General features: G+C 43.5%; 1 protein-coding gene across 2 annotated transcripts in view; it reads right to left on the minus strand.

The window, feature by feature from the left end:
- The window catches only part of Mcph1 (microcephalin 1), a 191,418-nt gene that overhangs the window by 144,804 nt on the left and 24,406 nt on the right, over positions 1-22,208 (minus strand). For both annotated transcript variants that reach the window (XM_040733413.1, XM_040733414.1), the window contains exon 9: positions 14,806-14,906. In XM_040733413.1, coding sequence (XP_040589347.1) covers positions 14,806-14,906 — 101 coding nt within the window. The remainder of the gene's footprint in view (positions 1-14,805; positions 14,907-22,208) is intronic.

The raw sequence follows: 22,208 nt of genomic DNA on the forward strand, positions 1-22,208 counted from the left end.
TTCTTCTAGGAAAAGGAGTACAGGAGTCCTTGAACTCATTCCTGGAGATCTAGGGACATGCCAAAGAACTCAGCTACTGACCCTGTGCATGACAGTGTCACAGCAGGAATCTGATTTCAATTCTGTTTTGAGTCTGGTGCCAGCTTCTGTTGATTTCAGGGTCTGGTCTTGTGCTACTCTCTATAAATGGATGGATGCTTACAGAGATCTTGTCTCCACTGTGAAAATAACGGAGAATCTGGCTTGAGAGATCTTTCGGTTTGTCTGCTTTGAGTTCAAAGCAAATAAAAGTTTCATGCTACCAAGAAGTAGATATGCTGTTTGGTACTACCATAATCATGCCTGATTCATGACAGAAATTTTGGTATCAAAGCTACAAACTCTGGTTCTTTTTGCGTGTGTGCATAACACTATAGAGAATATTTAAAACTACACATTGCCTTGACATCTATTTTTAAAATGCTTAAGTTTTTCTATTTTTTATTTTATTTTTATAAAGAAAGAGAGCTCTGCCACCTTTTCTTGGTTTCTAGTTCTACAATCTCACTTAGGATCTCATTTTGGGCTACCCAGATGTCTGTCCTACACAGCCTCCTTGTGGTGACGTGTTGGGGAAGTCCTGTTATTTGCCTGTTATTTGTCAATAAAGTACTGTTGAGCCTATAGGGAACCAAGATAGGAGGGACTAGGAGTCCAGTAGGATTCTGGGAAGGAGAAACACGAGAGAGTCAACATGTAACCGCCATGGGGGTAGGAGCCCAGAACTATTCTCCGGTAAGAGACATACTTAGATTAACAATTATGGGGTAATTACTTAAAGCACAGCTAGCCAGTAAGAGACAAGCAAGGCCAACAGCTTCATAATGAATACAGCCTCCTGTGTGTTTATTTGGGACTGATGCAGATCTGGAACCAGGTGGGCGGGAAGGCTCCTCTCAAAGAAAAAGCTTCTCTTAACAGTGACGAACTTCCTAAGACACATCTATACGTGCTTCTCTTTCTATTCTAGCTTAGCAACCATGTCTGGGTCACAATGTGACCCCAGAAAACTTGTATCTGCTTTCTTTCAACCCCTCAATAAAAGTCCCTATGGGGAAACCCACTTGGAAAATAAAGGCATTGATCATGGGTCTCTCTCTCTCTCTCTCTCTCTCTCTCTCTCTCTCTCTCTCTCTCTCTCTCTCTCTCTCTCTCTCTCTCTGTGTGTGTGTGTGTGTGTGTGTGTGTGTGTGTGTGTGTTCCTCATTCCCTCTCCATCCCCTGCTTGACTCTTCTAAGCTGCCATAGCCAGGGGATAGAGGAATACCTAATCTCTTGTATCTAATCTTTTTTTTTTTTTTTTTTTGGAGACAGGGTTTCTCTGTGTAGCCCTCTGTCCTAGAACTCACTCTGTAGACCTTGCTGGCCTGGAACTCAGAGATCTACCTACTTGTAGTGAGAGATCCACCCAGCCGCACCTGTGGCTTGTGGTATTTGGTCTGGGGTCTGGGACAGGCTCACCCTCTCTTGCTCCTGATCAGGTCATGGAGGGCAGCCAGTGTGGATCCTGGGAGCAGGGACTTGTGGCAGTCACTTGCACTGCGTGTAAATGATTTCTCCCTGAATAAACCTCACTTTACTGAGTCTGGTAATATTGTTCCAGCAACATCGGGCACTCACACCTACTCTGTCTACTGAGTACTTGGATTAAAGGTGTGCACCACCACTCAACACGTATCCAATCTTTAAATGAAAGTCATTCTTTATTGTAGTACACTGAATTCTGCCGTCCAGTATGAAAACTCGGGATTACCTCAAGCTGGGATTCCCTTGGGAAATCAACAAAGGCAGGCTCTAGTGCCGGAGTGGTAGCACAAACTTAGCATGCATCAGATAAAAGTACAGTAGTGTTCCCTGTATAAACAGCAGTCCTAAGGGACAAACCTCTAGTCACAGGTCAGACACTAGGCAATATGTTTTCACAGGGCCAGTGAAAGACACACCATAGTCACTGTGTCACATGCAGAGACACACCATAGTCACTGTGTCCCACAGCACCTGTGAGAGACACACCATAGTCACTGTGTCCCACAGCACCTGTGAGAGACACACCATAGTCACTGTGTCACACAGTGAGAGACACACCATAGTCACTGTGTCCCACAGCACCTGTGAGAGACACACCATAATCACTGTGTCACACAGTGAGAGACACACCATAGTCGCTGTGTCACAGTGAGAGACACACCATAGTCACTGTGTCACACAGCACCTGTGAGAGACACACCATAGTCACTGTGTCCCATAGCGCCAGTGAGAGGCACACCGTATCCAGACTAATCCAGCTCTCCAGAATCTTCTGTTGGGCAGTAGTGCAGACCATCCTGGTACTGAAGCCCAGTTTATCTGGGGGTTCTCAACCAGCACCCCCCTTCTGTGATGACCCTAATGAGGGAATGCCACCAAATGAGGTCATATATTTTAGATTGGAGATGCACTGAAACCTACAAATTTCCTAAATCCCTGTCCTAAGAAGGTAAGGATAGTGAATGCTCTAAAATGTTTTCAGTAGTAGGAGGGGAAGGCATTCCTACTAAACTCAAACATTTTAATAATTCAAGCTTACATACTGAAACAAATCTTTAGGAAATGAAATTAGTTGAATACTTTAGACTTGGGGAAAATAGCTAACCTTCCATTATATTACTAGGATTTTAATTCATTCTCTTTATATGTGTTTGTTCATAAGGTGTCTAGATGAGAACCTCTAATTTTACTTATACTAATACTTTAACTATGGCTCTGTCTTAAATCAGGTGTTCAAAATTTCCTGACAGCTTCTGAGAATTTTGCCTTCATCAAATCAAACTAAAATAATATTTTGTATCTAAAGCTGTGATATTTCCTGGAAAACCACAAAAGTATGTGTGCTACTTTGTAAGAACACAGACCTGGAAATAGCTGTGTCCACATGACATGTTTCTACTGATAATACACAGGGAACAAAGAGATGCTTTGCCACCCCCAGGTATCTGTATAGTGGAATGGAAGTGCAAGAGATGTAACTTCTTCTAATATTTCACTGATGTGGGGGGCTTACTCTAGACCAGCAACTCTCTTGGAATTCTTGCTATAATTTTATGCTTGACAGACCACAAACACGTCTCAGGTGTACTTTATTGCATCTGATTTGTTTTTTCTGTAAGAATGTCTATCACAAATTGGTCTATTTGTTAAATATACAAGTGCCATGGAGTGCATACGGAGGTCAGAGGACAACTTTGCAGGTTCTTTCCTTTCACATGTGGATCCCGGCTATTACACTCGGGTTGTCGGGCTTGGCGGTAAGCACCTTCCCCCAGTGAGCCATCTTGCTGGCCCCTCCTGCTTTTATAAATAAACGTAATTCCTACTTCTTTTGGAAAATAAGGTTGATCATTATTTACAGATGCTTTCCCTATACTCCGTGGTTTGCACACCATGTTCAACCTGACCTCTCCATTGGCATGACTGTTATAATTAACTTTCACCAGATCTTTGGGATTTGAAAACGGTCAATAAGAAGTTAATCACACTCATCTTGAGTCTGCTTTGTTCTGATCCCCGCTCCCACGGGATTAAAATGGGGTTTCCAGAACTCTGAGAAGCAGACAGACTCTAGGGACTGCTAACTAGCCAGGCAGAACAGTTTATGACTATACGTAAATGAGCTAATGGGTGGGAGTGTTCCAGACTTTAAGTTGGGTATCGTTGATGTGTTAGTGTTCTGTGCTGTGTAGTAGACAGGAGACCGTTTCCCTTCTTAGGTTATATGGATCTCATAATGACTTGGTAGACCATACTTTTGTGAACAGAAAGGACGTATTTGGGAAGGATTTATTATTCTTTCTCCCTGTTTGGTCTCTCCAGAACCCAGAAACCATGGCATAATTTTTGTCTTCGCTGTTACCAGAAAGTAATTAAACACTGTTCCCAGTGGCAGCCTTGTCCACAACGTCATATTTGAGAATAATGTTATGATAATGAGCAGCCACCGCACATTTAAGGAACACAGGGTTGCTTTAGGGAGCTAGTGTTTATAATACTCTCTTTGCAAAACAAGACTGGGACCTGCTTAAGGGATCCTCAGCCTTCAAGTGAGTGAGGAAGTTCACATGGCAGAGTAGCCATGGGATGTACGGGGGTGGGGTGGGGCGAAACTCAGAAAAAGGGAACTCACACAAACATAAGGGGCTATGGCTGACCTGGCTGCAAGCTCCTGCCTGGCTCAGCTTCCAGCCAGAAGAGGCTGTTAAATGTGTGGTTGGACTCTAGGAAAGGCCCACAGGGGTTGGAGAGTTGCCTCGGAACATAAGGCACTTGTTTTAACAGAAAGCCTGGGTCTCATTCCCAGCATCTACATGGAGGCTCCTAACCATTCAGAACTCCAGTTCCAGAGAATCCCAGGCCATCTCAGGTACCCTACGTACGCAAAGTACACAAACACACATGCAAGCAAAAAACTCATACACACAAAATAAATCTTTAAAAAAATCCAACCTAACGTCCTATTGACAAATTGCCATTCTAGCTTCAGTTGTCCATGCAAATCAATGTAATGATTTGTGACTATGAGTAATCTCTCTAAGAGATAGTCTTTGATCAATGAGTGAGGGACTACAGAAGAAACTGTATCTGAGGCATGGGGTAGTTTTCAACATTGCTGTTCACTAGAAAAAGAACAGGCAAGAATGAGTCCTGAATTGAAGAGCACTGACGGCAGACACAGCCTCTGGCCCATACAGTCAGCCACACAGTATCAACAGAAACTACAGAATGAGCCCCACAACAGAGGAGTAGCTAATGCACGCACAGTGAGCACTGCTGTTAACTTAAGAAAAAAGACTTACTAAAGCTTCTAGAGTGAAGGTTCCAGAGAGTCGAGAGGAAGGAAGGAGAGAAGGGGAGGTTGAGGAGGAGGGAATATGACATTTGGGAAACCGCAATTGACTTTGTTTTAGTAAGATCAAAGGTAGGTCAAGCCAAACAGACGCTATTAGTGATAAAAAGAAGCATTTGAGAAATAAAGCACTGTAAAATCGTTTGGATTTAGGCATCAACTTTCAGGTAAATAGTAAAATTACTTTTTTCTTAAAAATGAGTGAACTGGCTGGGCATTGGTGCCGCACACCTTTAATGCCAGCACTTAGGAGATAGAGGCAGACGGATCTCTGAGTTTGAGGCCAGTCTGATCTAAAGGGAGAGTTCCAGGATAGCCAAGGCTACACAGAGAAACCCTGTCTAGAAACAAACAAACAAAAACAAAGTGAAACAAAAATGAGTGAATGGAGGAGGTAATCTATGCATTTTCAAACATGACTGATCATGGTGTAAATCCATGTAAATCCACAATCACTGTCAGAATCATAAAACATTGTGACTACAGAGAAAATGAAAAAGGTAGACCAACGATGGCAAAGGAAAGGCTGCCAAAACAAACAAACAACCCCTCCCAGTCTGCATATCACTCCCTGGGATGTTCCTTCCCTAGCCAGACCCCTGGAGTCTATGTCATTTAAAGTCTCCTCTGGAGGTTAGAGAGCCTCATTCCAGGTGTATTTTTAGCAGTAGTCTTGTAGGTAGCCAAGCTGCCTTCCAAATATTCATTTTTCTACACCCTTAAGCTGGGGCTGCCATCCTTTTTGGCCAGAGAAACTTCTTTTTGCAGTGAGTGACAGTTAATATAGAGACTCAGAACTGGCCAACATGCTGAGCACAGACGGCCGTCGAGTGTGTCTCTTGAAACGAGGCATCTGTAACAATCCCTCCAAGACCCAGGGAGCATTATGGGAAAGGGGTTGGCAAAACAGTAAGAGCTGGAGGACAGGAGGAGTCCTGGAAAACACTCTCTTCTGGGCCATGACCTGTGTCATCATGAGCACATCGTAGCTGCGGCTAGCTGCACAGACCTGCACAAAACAGTAAGCCCGAAAGCATGAGGGGATCAGGCGGAAGAGTCTGTAGGAGCAGGAGGGGTAACCAGCAGAGCAACAGATGAGCATGATCACAATACACTGCATACACAGGTAAGGATGATCACAATACATTGCATACACTGAAGTTATCAAAAATAGTTTAAAAATCATCAAAGGAATAATTTTATAGTTAAAAAACATAATGCATAGCCAAGAAAATTGTCACTAGTATCCAAATTATTTTTTAAAAGACACAAATGGGGCTGGCGAGATGGCTCAATGGTTTTAAGTACTTGTTGCTCTTCTAGGGGTCCCAAATTTGGTTCTCAGAACCCATATGGTAGCCGACAACTAACCATAACTTCATTTCCAAGGGACCTAATGGTTTCTTCTGGCCTCCAAGGGCACTGCTGGCACTACACATAGGTAGTACTCATACACACACACAGGCAAAACATGCACACATAGTGTAAAAGACACGGAGGTCTGGAGAAATAACTTAGGGACTAAGAGAGGTTGCTGCTCTTCCAGAAGACCAGGGTTTGGTTCCCAGTGTCTATACTGGCAGCTCACAACTGCCTGTAAGTTCAACTCCAGGGTACCCAACACCCTCTGACCTCTTTAGGAATTACCCCAAGTATGCACATTTATACACACATACATTTTTTTTAAAGCTTACTGGAAGAAGTGGAACTACTCAAGAAAAATTTTTAAAAAATGAGAAAAAGAAAGAATTCTATTAACATTGAAGCAGACATTATTTTTTTAAACATAAAGCAGAATTAAGAAGCAAATATATTTTAAAAGGGAAAACAGGATAATTCCACAGAAAAATAAAACACTGTAACTACTAATAACATATTTATAGAAAATCTAAGGATAAAGATTCCCTCACAAATTGCTCTAATCTGACAGTCAACAGACATGAGATTTTCTTGGACAGACACTGAATAAATCTCTGCTCATATCCAAAAGCCACAAAGCATGCCAAAACCATATTTGAAATGCTTATTTAGTTTAACTCATATATAATGCCTCATTGATTTGTAATTGGCAGCTTCTATATGTCACTCTCTAATGTCTTCTACTTTTTTTTTAAAATAAAAAACCCAAATTACCCTGTATTAATATTAATTAGTAATAGCACTGAATACCTAGAGAACACTATTTAAAAGGATCAAAATGTCAAAGAATTACAGAAAGGCAAAGGAATAAAATCCTAGTGATGGAGAGGAAGCCAGGGAGGAAGTTTATATGTCAGTTTACATGTCCGGCCTGCTTGGGAATGCAACACGTCTGAAGTGAGGTCTAGGCTTCTGGGCAGATGTCACACTCCTGTGCTATGCATGGTGTTGGGCAAGGCTCATAACTGACACAGCCCCGTCTCTAGGTACACTGGCTTCCGGTGACGGTGGACACAGTGTGCGGTCTACTGGCTTTACCTCCTAGGCTTTGAATACATGATGTGCCCTGAGGCACCTATCTGAAGCAGCCCTTCCCTCAGGCACGCTGCCACCTAATTTCCATGGAAACAGTGAGGTTTGCAGGACTTGCCTCCTACCCTCCTTTCCTTTCCTTACTTCACTCTTGGCTTCAGCCTCAGGCTGTACATGTTCCAGTGGACGTGGCCAGCCTCTTCTTCCCAGGGGTATCTTCCGTGAGAGAACACTAGTCCCAGGAACTTCTCAGTAAGACTTCCCTCACATCATATGGGACAGAAGTGAGTCACCAACTAAGTACAAGTAAGAACAGCGTGAATGCGGTTAGCTTGGCTGAGTCACTGGGGGACAGAATGAACACAGTGTGGGGCACTTGGGCAGGCATGGTTACCAGCATGGTGGTGATTCTCTGGAGAACAGGTGGGCACAGGATTGAGTAGCAACCCACATAAGCAATTTTCTCAGATATTCCTTCAAACTCCCAAGTGGTATATTTAGTAAACTAGACCTCAGCGACCAGCAGCTATGTGTATGAGACAGCAAAGCTTCATTGCATCTTGACTAGACTCAGACAATCACTGTGGGAAGTTAGGTGGGCCTGTGAAGGCCTTTCCAGAAAGGATTAACTGAAGATGGGTGGCGCCATCTCCCCAGGTGGGTTCTGGGATTGAACACAAAGGAGAAAGGGAGTCGAGTCCCAGCATGCATTTGTGTCCTGACTGCAGATGCAATGGGACCAGGAGTCTTGAGTTTCTGCCATCATGACTCAAAGCCCCCATAGATACACTGTTAAGCCAAAATAAACTCCTCAAGTTGCTTTTGTAAGACGTTTTGTCACCGCAACCAAAAGTAACTAATACAACATATTTAGATGGGATTTGATGACTCAACCTTGCCCAGATGCCTACCAGTCATCCTACCAGACTCCTGGAACAGCTGATCTCTCTGCCACACAGGACTCTCAGTAGGGAGTGCATTGTCACCTTGGCTTCCAGCTGTATGTGGCCCAGAAGTCACCGGAGGGCCTACGGGGATCTGTCCAATAAGCCCTCACTTCCACTACTGTTAGTCCAAATACATCGCAAGATTGTTGCTGTTGCTGATTCTGAGACAATGAGACAGGGTCTAGTAGCTCAGGATAAACACATTCACATTGCTCTTCTTATTCGTAACTAGTTTGGTAGAGACATCTGTGCAATACAAGGCTTGAATTCCCTCCACAGCTGAGGATGACATTGAACTCCTCATCTTCCTGCCTCCTGCTCTTGAGGGCTGGGATTACAGCCAGGTGCACCACCATACCTGTATTTGATGACTTCTGCGTTATACACTTCGGAGTATCTCCAAAGCTCTTTGAAGATTGCATTAAATATTTTCTATAGAAACATTTTGTCATACATAACAAAAAAAATAACATGCTCATGGGAGTAGACAGTAATTGTGGGCCATCCACATGCCACTGGTTTCTAAATGGCTTCACAAAGCAGCATCTGCTGATGAACCCCACACCTGTCACAACGAGAACTCACCCCACCTCTCCCAACTCAGGGTGTGATTTGCCGGGAAGGGTTTAATCAAAGGAACAGCAGATTGCCAAACACCTGCGTTAGAAATCACTGCTCAATCTCTCTAAACCCATCTCCCAAAGGCTCTCAAGGGACCCACCCTGAGGCTGGCCCTGTCTCAGTGCACCCAGCAGGAATAAACGGCAGGAAATTGTTTATGGGGACATTTATAAAATGTGTCATCTTAAGAGGAAGTGTGACAGTTCCCTGACTCGCTTAATAATAAATACTCATGTTGAATTTTCAAGAACAAAAACAAATATCACCCGTCATTTGGATGAATCACTGCTATTTAAACTTGAGAGTTAAGCTTGAAATCAAAGTGTCTACCATACTATCTAAAGGCATACAGCCAAAGTCCTGGAGTTACTGCAAACTGGAAAACCATTTACTCTAGCACAGCAGTGAGATGCATGTCTGGAGCCTTTTCATGGATACAAGAGTAGAACTTCAGTCAGGAGTCAACTTCACTGAAGTACTGCGGTGTGCAGCCATGAGGAGAGACTCCATCTTTCCCTGATGCTAAAGCACCTGTCTAGGAGGGGGACATCTGGAAAAAAAACAAAAACAAAAACAAACAAACCAAATAATGGGGCAATGATTCCAATGGAGTGGGGACAGAGGGCACAAGAAATGACTGAAACATGCTGAGTCAAAGTCAAAGAGGGGAAAGAGAGATGGCGCCAAGGCTAGGCGCACTGGCGGCTTTTCCAGAGGACTGATCCACATTTGATTCCCAGCATCCACATGGCAGCTCAGAATCTGTAACTCCAGTGTGCGGAGATCTGATGCCCCTTCTGGTCTTTATGAGCACTGTACAATATGGTACATAGACGCACATAAAGGCAAAACGTCCACACACATAAAACAAATGAAAATGTAAAAGGGGGGGGGGGTTGGGCGATGACTCAATGGCTACGGCACTGACTATGAAACTGTGAAATATGAAGTCCAGATCTGAAAACCTGCTGAGTGGGTGTGGTTCCCAACCTGTGATACCACGGATCCCTAGAGGAAGTTCTACCCAGATTAGCCACATTGGCAAACTCTGAATTCAACTGACATCCTGAGTCATTGAGTTAGGGGGGAGAGCATTCAAGGGAGGCTACTAGTTCTAACCTTAGGCCTTCATATGCATGCATACTCAAACACCCATACCTATACACATGTGAACATGCACACACACAGGAGGGACATCACTACATCCTTGATGCATGGAGTACTGTACCATGCAGAGTACTCCAAGACAGCACAGAGCATGCCCCTAGAGACTCATAGACTAATAAAGTTTGGAGAATAAGCAATTATTAAAATACATGCAAGCTATTTGTTTCCTTGCTCATGCACAAGGCTTTTAAGAATGTAAATATTCTGAAACAGGAAGATATCTCAGGAAGTAAAATGACTTGCTGTGCAGTCTGACAACCTCAATTTGATCTTGAGAATCCACACAGTAGGAGGAAGTCCTACAGATATCCTCTGACTTCCATATGTAAGCCATTGCACACATGTGCGTACACACGTGTACACACAAATAAATAATAATAATAATAATAATAATAATAATAATAATAATAATGTAAGCATTCTATCTGGTGTATGGTTTCTTTTAAAACAACAACAAAAACCTTGTCAAAATAGGTGCGGTCCATTGGTCCTGTTTCTCCCCAAGGCTTTGCATCTATGAAAGCCATCTGCAAACCCTCTGTGCTCTGACCCACAGCTTGTCTTCCTGTGGAACAACCTGGATTGGCAAGCATAGCCCAAAATGAGATTTCAAAAACTCAGCCACTGACCAAGAGCTATGCAGTTGATGATTCAGGTGGAATTTTTGTTGAGGATAATAATCTTTAGGACAACAACAAGCCCAGAAGTAACAGAACAAATGAAAAACCATGGAGAAACAGAGTTCATGTACTTTTTACGGAGTTCAAGCATGAAGCTCACATTTAGCTTCCTCGTGTTCTATGCTCAACAATCCTCAATGGTCACTTTGTGTGCATTGTTTATATTCCTCCCTCCCTGCAATGATGCAGAACTTTATCACTGCCTACAACTAAACACCTTATAAACTAAGAGAGGAGAACTGATAAACTGCTTAACCAAGTCCTCGGAGTAAAAAGAGGTCAAATAAACAGTAAAGATACTTTTCCTATTGAAAGTGGGTATCAAAGCAAAAACATTCAAATGGAAGCTATTAATTTCAAGACCCTAAACCCTTTATTGCATTTTATTTGTTTCCCCACTAAATAGAAACTGAAATGAGACCACTGATTTAGGGTGTCTATTGATGTGACACCATAAACAAAAGCAACTTGGGGAGGAAATGGTTTATTCCACCTTACAGTTTGTAAGTCCATCACTGAGGGAAGCCAGGATCCTGGAGGCAGGAGCTGCTGCATAGGCTATGGAGGAGTGCTGCTTACTGGCTTGGCCCTCCTGGCTTGCACAGGCTGCTTATATAAATCATGGAAGCAGAGGCAGACACCCACAGCTAAACACTGAACTGAACTCCTGGAACCCATTTGCAGAGAGGGAGGAGTGATAAGCAAAGAGGTCAAGACTGGGGTGGTGAAACCCACAGAAACAGCTGACCTGAACAAGGGGGAACTCTTGGACCCCAGACTGATGGCTGAGAGGCCAGCATGGGACTTATCCAAATCCCCTGAATTTGGGTGTCAGTGAGGAGGCCTTGGCAATCTACGGGGCCACGGGTAGTAGATCAGTATTTATCCCTGGCATACAAATGGACTTTGGGAACCCATTCCACATGGAGGGATGCTCTCTCATCCTGGATACATGATATGACAGACTTTGGAGATTCCTCCTATGGAGGGCCTCACCCTCCCTGGAGAGCTGAGTGGGGATGGGGTGAGGGGTTGGGGGGACTGTTGGGGGTGGGGAAGGAGAGGGAGCTGAGATTGACATGTGAAGTAAACTTGTTTCTAAGTTAAATAAATCAAAAACAAAAAAATAAATAAAATCTCAAAAAATTTTTTTTAAAAATCAGGACCACCTGCCCAAGGGTGGCTGCTCCCAGTGGATGGGCTGTCCCACTTCAATCGTGAATCAAGAAAACCCATTGCAGACTTGTCTGCAGGCCATGTGATGGAGGCATTTCTCTGTTGAGGCTCCTCTTCCCAGATACCTCTAGTTTGTGTCACATTGACAAAACAACCAACCAGAACAATCACTTAGATGTTTAATACATTTTTCTTGAACAATTGTTTCAGGAAATTTTTCTTTTCCCTTAAAATCTTTCCTTATTTTTCACAAAGGGAAGCATATAGGAGACTAGGGAGATGCCGGGGTGGGGGTGGAGTGAAGCGCTTTCAGTACAGGCATGAGGCCCAGAGTTCAAATCCCCAGCATCCATGGAAAAAGTCCCCATGGGGGCAGGGGAGAAGGAGATGGAATCAGGTGTATCCCTGAAGTCTGATGGCTAGCCAATCTAGCCAGTCAGTGAGTTCCAGGTTCAGTGAGTTCCAGGTTCATCCTGTCTCAAGAAATAAAAAGTGTGGAGCAATGTTGACTTTGTCCTCCATATGTAAGTGCACACATATACATATATTCACAGCCCCCACAGTCCCCACCACAAACCAATCAATAACACGACACTATTTTAAAAGACCGTACAAATTAAACCATGGTTTTCAGTAGTGATAGACTGAGTACTGTAAATCTACCAACAAACTAGGGTCAGTCACAAAACTGTACGAGCAGGCAAGCAATGTCTGTGACGACACTGCCCCTGTAGCTAGCTGGGAGACCTGGACTGCTGACATGGCATCTGAGGTGCACATTCCCAACGACATTCAGATTCCCAAAGACAGCTCAACCATCCCATCTCCTGACTGGACGCTAAACCAACATGCTACTAGCTGTGGAACCATGAAAACTACAAATCACGAAAACAGAAACAAGGGAGAGCAGAGGTGTCAGACATAGACTTCAAAATGTGCGTGCACGGTACAAAACTAAAAATGATAAGAAAAAAGCCCAACTAAAGCTACAAGGACCTAAAAGAACAAGGAATGGATGCTGAACTTCAGTTTGTAGATTTAGCAGCAAATGGACTTGCCAGCCAGGGCTACAGAGTGAAATCCTCCTGTCTTACAAAAAGATCCAAGAGGAAAGATACGCCACAAGGTATAAACTCCAATAGCAATGGGTAACACATGGTAAGTAACACTATAGTGCCAGCAATACAGAGTTGAGGAAATGGGCAGAAGCAGCAATAGCTGCTAATTTCCCAAAACAAATCAAAGATCAAACAAGGAAGCCTGTGGCCCTCAAGAAGACTCACAACAAACACACGGTACCACATCTCCCTTGATGCTTAGATCTTGGGTCTTCTCAGGGCCCTCCAGAACTGTTCTGCACCCCTTGGGTCCACACTTGCCAGTCTCACCCTGAATCTCCATGTTACACAGGATTGAGCATTATGCAATCTGACTGGCCTGTACAGAGAAACCCTACCGCCCAAAATAGAGTGGAAGATCATTAGGGCCCAGAGAAACATCTGAGCTTCAAGCCATGTTCATCCCCACAGCGGTAGCATATACGGAAACACCATACGCTAACCACCAGGACTGGCAAGCTACATGTGCCACAGCAATTAGCCCCTCTTCTTTTCTGTTTTTGGTGTTTTGAGACAGGGTTTTCCTGTGCAGCTCCGGCAGCCCTGGAACTCCCTCTGTAGACCAGGCTGGCTTTGCAATCAAGAGACCCATCTGCCTCTGCTTCCCATGTGCTGAGATTAAAGGCACACACTCCACTGCTTTTCAACATTAAAATTCAATCACAAGATTTTCATTTCTTTGCAGCACTGGAGATCAAATCCAGGGCCTTCCACATACCAGGCAGGGTTACTGCTGAGCTACATCTCTGGCTCATTGACAAGATTTTTAAAAGATAGCAGGAACAAGATCTGCGCTTAATAAAAAGAAACCTCTTGATTTGCACTGTACATAAAAACAGGGCCCTGCCAAAGTCTCAAACTTGAGTTTAACATAGAATATCTTAAAATCTATTAAGAACCAAAAACAAGCAAGTGAAATTCTCATTTCTGAGGGGAAAGGGGGAGAATGGCAGATACTAGCTTAGCCTGGAGATGATTAAAATAGGAAGTTATACTTAACTTACCACTCTAATTCTACAATTGGCTGTCAATATCAATGGACCCCAGTGTCAACGAAGACTCATAACAATATCAGATGCCAAACAAACTCACATCCCCACCCTACATTAAAGATCTCAACATGCTAGGAAGCTTAGATATAAATCACATACCAAGAAATTTCTATTCTTCAAATTCACAGTGACAAAAGCATGAACCTTGACCTCTCCATACCTCTATCTAAATCAGTACTTCTAGTAATGGCTAGGCAATCAAGTCTGCAGTTATTTTCCTGGTCTATCAGGGTGGTCCCCCCACCATACTGACTTCAAGTTCAACATATACTCCATGAGTTTTATGACAATTGGCCTCAGGGTTTTATGTCAGGCCTTGAATTATTCACAAATAAAGGATATCTGGGTGCTTTACTCCTATCTAGTGCATATTTTTTGAATTAGCATAGAGCAACAGACGCTGGCCCCTACTGTGTCTGAGAGCAGCGGTAGGCTTGTTCACAGCCGGGCATGTGCTGGCAAAGTGCTATGAGGAAGCTAAATTTGTCAGTGCCAACACTCCATCCTGGATAACTTCGGACCTCTCAGTGTTGTATTCAAACTACCCACATTCACAGGTAATTAATTTCTTACATAAACACATGGTGAGTAGAATAATTTGCTTCATTAAGCCAAAGTAGAACATTATGAGATCTGAACATTTGAAGGTTTGGAATTATATTTTTATCCACTGACCTTTTTTTCTTTCCCACATTTCTTTGGTTTCTCTTGAGGTCTGACAAGGTCTGTACAAGAGCCGTCTGAAGACTCAGGTTTCACTGGTCCATTTTTAATACCTAAAACAAAGTGGAGCGAAGGTTAGTTAGAAACAACATGGACTGAATGCAAAAGTCAGTAGGCACAACAAAAATTAAGCATTCTGTGTATACCTAACAGGAATAGGATACTGCAGACTCTGTCAATCAAACCATATCCAAAGATCTAGTTAGAGAGCTGGGGAGACAACTCAGCAAATAATGCACTTGCCACACGAGTCTGAAGAACAGGATCTGAATTCCTAAAACCACATAAACACCATATGGGTGTGATACCCACTAGTAATGCAAGTACTCGGAAAGTTGAAACAGGAGGATCCCAGAGCAAGCTGGCTAGTCAGACGGGCCATATTGTTCTCTCTCTCTCTGTGTGTGTGTTGTGTGTATTTTAATTAAACTAACAATGTCACACACCAGAATTAACCAGAACCAAACTCTATACAGCTTAATGACTTAATGACTAGCCACATAGGTGAGCACTGGGTTCAACTTCAAGACATTGGTTCAAAGAGTAAGATGGAGCGCCATGGCAGAACACTGGGCTAGATACCGTGTGAATGTGCTCCCACACATGGAACTACACACAGACACTACATTCATATACAAGTTCTAAAAATAGAGTAAAAAAGAAAAAAATCTATTTAGAGGTAGCAGTCAATTCCCTGCAGACATCCCAGCAAATGCTCAAGGTTGGTCACAATGCTTCACCATACTTCTGTGTTCGCATCTATGTTCCTTAGGCACCATTCACAACAATCTTAATTACAAAATAATTTTAAAAAAACCCTCAGCTTGTCAGAGAAGATACCTGTTAGATGCAATTGGTTATTACAACGTAATAGTTGGGCTTTTTATTTAAATTAGAAGCAAGCTTGTTTCACATGTCAGTCCCAGCTCCCTTTCCCTCTCCTCCTCCCCTGCCACCTACCAACCCTCCCAGCCCCCCACCCAATCCCCACTCCACTCCCCAGGGAGGGTGAGGCCCTCCATGGGGGATCTCCAAAGTCTGTCACATCTTTCTGGGCCTTGCCTAGGCCCTCCCCCATGTGTCCAGGATGAGAGGTCATCCCTCCATGTGAAATGGGCTCCCAAAGTCCATTCGTATGTCAGGGATAAATACTGATCTACTACCCGTGGCCCCGTAGACTGCCAAGGCCTCCTCACTGACACCCAAATTTAGGGCGTCTGGATAAGTCCTACGCTGACCTCTCAGCCATCAGTCCATGAGTTCCCCCTTGTTCAGGTCAGCTATTTCTATGGATTTTACCAGCCTGGTCTTGACCCCTTTGCTCATCACTCCTCCCTCTCTGCAACTGGGTTCCAGGAGTTCAGTTCAGTGTTTAGCTGTGGGTGTCTACCTCTGCTTCCATCAGCTACTGGGTGAAGGCTCTGGGATGGCATATAAGGTAGTCACTAATCTCATTATTGGAGAAGGGCTTTTAAGGTAGCCTCTCCACTATTGCTTAGATTGCCAGTTGGTGTCATCCTTGTAGATCTCTGGAAATCTCCCTAGTGCCAGATCTCTCCTCAAACCTATAATGGCTCCCTCTACTATGGTATCTCTATTCTTCCCCTGACTCAACCTTCCTGCTCCCCCATGTCCTCCTCTCCCCTCCTCTACTCCCTCTCCCTTTCTCCCTGCTCTTTCTCCCCTCTCCCCATATTCCCAATCCGCTCAGGAGATCCTGTCCCATTCTCCTTCTCCGGGGTACCATGCTTTTTAAGAAGTACATATGTGCAGCATACATGAGCCACACTTATGATCATGGAAGGCAGCAGCTGTGGCAGGTGATGCCAGCTGAACTGCACATCCTACCTGTGCACTGGTTCATGGGCAAAAACTATGTGAGGTTGCCAGTGAAGGTGGCCCAGTGCAGAAGACACTGCCCATGCACATGCTAGACACACAAATAAATATGCTCCAAGTCAAAATAAAAAAATTTAAAAAACGCTTCCAGAAACTAAAAGGTATCCATAAGAAAGTCTACCTTATAGGTAGGACAATATGATAAAACCCAGAGTGACCCAAGCTTGAGAAGTCACACTTGAAAATTCCTATTTATGCTTCGAAAGCAGAATTCTTTCTAAACAGAAATAGGGGCCAGCAAGATGGCTCAGTGAGTAAGGAACCTGAGTCCAATTCCCAAACCCTATGTGGAAGAAGGCATGAACTAACTCCTTCGAGTTGTCTTGATCTACATACATACACACATAACACTGCACCAATGCACGCCCCCCAATAATTAAGTGTAAAAATGAATCAGCAAACTAAAGAAAAAGAGAGATAGAATAATAGTTAAGGGTTCTCCAGAATTCAAACTAGCTACTATTTGTATCCTAGGCCCTATAAACATTTTAAGATCAACATTCTTTGCCTATAAATGTCTAAATTGGATCCCTTTGGAGACCAACCATCACACACTAAACCCCTTCCTCTTTAGCTGTCTTTTAAATGTCATGTCTCTCTCAATCCTGGATAACTGCCCACCCATTGAAGCCCTCAGCTGCTAAAAGAGGTAGATGGGCTGTAGCAGGCAGGTAAAGGGTTAACGGGTCTGCTCTAAGACAAGGGCAGACTCTCTCACTTTGTGAGTGACACCAACATTTCTGTATTGCTTCCTAATGCTTTTTGACAATGTTTTTTAAAAACAGTCTCTCAGTTCCTGACAGGCATGGAACACAGACAGAATTTGTTTTTAACCCTTTCAGACCTGAGATTACAAGTAGCTAAGGGACAGGATATGCCTAAGAGGACAGAGGACACTGGGTCATAGTGTGAAGCCGGCAGACAGGTCTCTCTCAGTCACTTATATGTCACATACTCTTCCACGGAAGGTTGCTCACATTTCCTCTAATGTCACCAGGCCACCAAAGCAGCTGAGGGCAGAGTAGCTCTGGGCTGGCTGTGGGACCAGTCTGGTGCCATGTCCCCTGGGCTAGCCTGTCTGCTCCTGCAGTGCTGCTTTTCACAGGTCGGCACATCTGTGCTTCCCTGGGTGACAGCATCATGTCCTGTTAACACCATCCGTTCCTACATTGCTAAGGCAATGTCCCTTCTCTAGACCTCCTGTCAGTGTATGGACAGATGGAACCAGCTAACATGTATCTATCTTGAGTCTTAGGTAAAGCCTGGCCACCCACCTACAGTCGTTCTCTGGAAAAAGTAGGTTTGAGGACTGCTTTGAAACGCCCTAACTGGTGACTTGATAGCGAGGATTAATCTTCTGTTTCAGAGACTGTGAAAATTTTCATCTCAACTGGATGCTGATAATTGGCTTCTGGTGAGGGCCCACCCACCTGGCTTCAGATGGCAGCCTTGTCGCTTCCACTTCACGGGGCAAAGTGGGCAGAAAGAAGATTCCTGGCATCTCTTGCCTTCTTCATGAAACACCAGTTACTTCACTAGGGCCCTAGTCTTAGGAGCTCATCTGAATGGAGTTTCCTTCCAAAGGCTCAGCCTCCAAATACTCTCAACCAGGGTAGGGTTAGAGATTGTGGGGTGGGGGAGGTGAGGGGTGGACACAGTATTCTACCCCAATGATAAACCTCAGATGCCTTCTCATTTTCATTCTAGTCTCATTGCTTGCATTGTGCTGTCCAAGTTATCATGAAATAATGGAATAAAAAATTTTTAAATAATTTAGCAGTGGAACAGGGGTGTAATTCTGGCACCCTAGAGCAGTGGCTCTCAACCCTTAGGTCATGATCCCTTTTTTTGGGGGGGGGCACACGACTTTTGCACAGGAGTTATCTAAGATCATCAGAAAACACATTTGCATTATAATTCATAACAGCAAAATTACAGATATGAAGTAATAATGAAACTCATTTTATGGTTAAGAGAATTGTACTAAAGGGTGGCAGCATTAGGAAGGTTGAGAACCACTGATCTAGAGATTGAGGTAGGGAAATTGCTCCAAGGCTAGGCTGGGCTACAGAGCAAGACAATGTCTCAAGAAACAAAAACAAATAGAAAAGAGTCCTAGCTCCAACATTTTTGTCATTATGTAAGTCTCAATCTCAAAAAGTACAAGAGGGTTGAGTGGACAGACAGACCATAATTAACAGATGCCACACCTCAGAGACAAGTCCAACAAGTCCGTTTTGAAATGCCTTGCTAACCATCACCATGGATGGAACAAATGAGCTCTAAATGATGACATCAAGTGGTTAGAAAGCTTCCCATCGGATAAACTTGTGGATTCAAGAATGGACTGGCTGGATATTACAGAGCACTCCCTAAACCATGTGTGAGGAGGGTACAGAAAAATCCAGTATTAGATGAAGCTTGTATCCCTAGAGAAGATACCCACATCTTGATCCCTAAATGACCTATAATAAAGTACAGAGTCAAGAGATATGTGGTAGGCTAAGGGAGACAAAAAATTTATAGAGGCTTGCCTCTAATAGGACAGTAAGTTAAGGGACAGAGGCTGGGACTTCAGCAGATCTGTCTACTTGGAGGACTTTCCCCCATTTTGCTGGCCAACAAATGTTGATGAAACCTGCCTTCCTTAAGATCTGGTAGTCAGACCTGCTGGAAGGACAGCAGCTGGTATTCCATAAAAGAATTCAATATTTGGAAATGGCCAAACTGCACAGATAAGTGAACACAAATGTATAAAACGCTGACATGTAAAATTCCACCACACGCTACACACGAGAAAATGTGCATTAAATCAATGGCCAGACATGGGGCATAGTGTGGAAAGGACCAACTCTGCTAGTATTCAAGTGAGACATATGGAGTTCCTGCCATCAGTATCATTAGTGAAAGACCAGTAGGCACTCTACTATGTACTAAGGTATGCAGGACAACTCTACTGGGTGACTGATTCATATGGGAGGGAACAGAGGCAGAAGATGTCATCTCAATAATGACCAAGCTGCTTTTCATGCTTCCTGTCTTGCAGCATCAAAATTTAAAATGAATCTTGCTGCATACCCATAGTCTAAGCTGCCTGGAGGCTGAGACAGGGGGATTATTAACTGGAGGCCAAGTGTGCTATATAGTAAGATCTTGCTTTCAAAATAAATAAGTACAATCAAACAGAAAGCAAGACCCCATCCCCACACAAACTGGGTTTAGACATTTCTTTCTGCATTGACTAGAGCTCTACAGTATTTCCCAGACCTGATAAAAGAGCAAAGCAATCAATATCTTAATTGCGAGATCATACTATCTACACCATCCAAGAGTTTCTGCTTAGCTCTCCACTGCCAAGTGATGCATGCACAAGATAAGAACCTGCTGGAAGGTACACATGGAAAGGCAAACCCGCAGTTACATAAACACTGCCTTAGGACAATATGCTTGAAGACTGTCTCCTTGTGAACTGACATCAGACTTGGACAGGACCAATCTTTGTGAAAGCACCCTCAGGATGAGATACCTTATCAGTAGTAAAGAATTATATTATGCAATCAAGTTTGATGGGAGACTCACCTACTGGAGTCCCATTGAAATCACAGGGTTACTCATTCTCCCTCTCCAAAAGAAAGAATGTGTTCAAGGGAAGACACACATTCCAAAAAACTATACTCAATTTTGAATTTCATCAACAAAAATGTCTTTCTCTAAGTATATTTATATATTTATACCCTTTTGACCCATTACAGGAAATGTCACTGATCCTCAATACAGATTATACTAAAGAAACAAATATCTACTGTGAAGAGTGTATCTGACATGTTGTTATGAGTTTTTAAAAGGCCAATTTAGGGCAACAGGATAATATGGTTCTATGTATGCAAGAGAAACTCTTTAAATATATTTCATTTGTATGTTTATACACACAGTTGTCTGGAAGGAAATACTGTTGACAGTAATTGCTTCTAGCAAACACAATACAACTACAGTTTGTTCTTCAAAGTATCCAGGGTTACGATGAAAACAAGTCAGATTTGGTTACTCCAGCTCAAAATCCCCAGTGGCTTCTCATCACACTATAAAACCTACTGGAACTCCCTGCCTCGCTGGGGAGGGATGGTCCTGAGGGTCTGATTCCAGCCACATTTGTGATCATCATTCCCACCTCAGAGGCTTGTGGCCGCATGGCGCTCCTCCTTCATACAGGACATTCAGTCATTCATGCTTACTTCCAGTAGACACGAACATGCCCTCACTTAGCCTGCAGCTAGTAAAACCTCCTTAGAGAAGCCTTCTGGGTGCCTGATGGAACCACCTATACTCTCAGGGTTTTCTAATTGCTCGCTGTTGGAGCCAAAGGAAACTTCAATTCCCAAACTCAAAGAGGCAGTCCATATATCAAGAAATGAGATCAACCTGAACTATAGGATTTCTGGTTGCTAGATAAAGTCAGCATTCCTCAGGAACTGGTGACACTGGTTCCCATCTGCCAAAGAGACATATGGCACCATTGATATATATCAATGGCTGCGTATCAAATTGATGCTGGCCTCCAGGAGCCCTCGGCATCACAACGATCTATTACACGTTTCAAAGTTTACACTAGCACCCTCCCCTTGTCACCTCCACTCCTTCCAGACAGCATTTGCCCTCTTTATAAAGCTGTGGTCCTCCCCAACCCCGGCCATCTCCTGCTATTCTCACTACTGTCTCTCTCTGGCTATCCTGTTATGCTCTTATCCTAGTCTGCCATCCTCACTCTTCTCTCCCTAGCCTTGGCCATATCCAGTCTACTTCTTTATCTTTCTGTTCCAGACTTTTCCAGATGCTTTTGATTGTTCTCTCTCATATTGTGCACCCTTGAATATACTTACTAGCTGACACCATGACCTACTTAGATTTACCATCTGATTTCCAGGACTCTAGAGTCTGTTGGGAGATAGGGGTACACACTGTTTCCTTCTCTGCGTCTCCTTACAAACTAGAAGTATGTGTGAGACATAACAGGTCTACAACTACTCTTCGATGATAATTCAAGAATTCATACAAGCAGAAAAGGAGGACTTGAGATGGGAAAGTTTATTCTTAACAATGGAAATTTCTTCTTTATTGTTCATAAAATTAGAGAATAAAAATGTGAAGAGTTAGTGATTATATCCCACTGTTTCAATGTCTATTAGAGACCTTTTTGGTAACTTTCTTTAGAAACCTTATTGCTCACTATCTTAGCGTCAACAAGTGCAAGTGAGATGAAAGCAGACACCGAAAGCCTTCCATTTCGAGGGCCTAGCTGATGCTGAGAGCAGCCCTCCTGGCTCCAGCTGGGGCAGGTACAGAATTCCCATTTCAGCCCAAGGATTTATGATCTGTGCTGGATCCCCAAAGAGTTGACTGGCCTGAGTCCAGGCTGGGCTAATGGTGAACAATGCAAAATATCCATGAGTCTTACTAGT

This window comes from Mesocricetus auratus, unplaced genomic scaffold (assembly GCF_017639785.1).
Source record: "Mesocricetus auratus isolate SY011 unplaced genomic scaffold, BCM_Maur_2.0 Super-Scaffold_100031, whole genome shotgun sequence".
NCBI classification, from domain to species: Eukaryota; Metazoa; Chordata; class Mammalia; order Rodentia; family Cricetidae; genus Mesocricetus; species Mesocricetus auratus.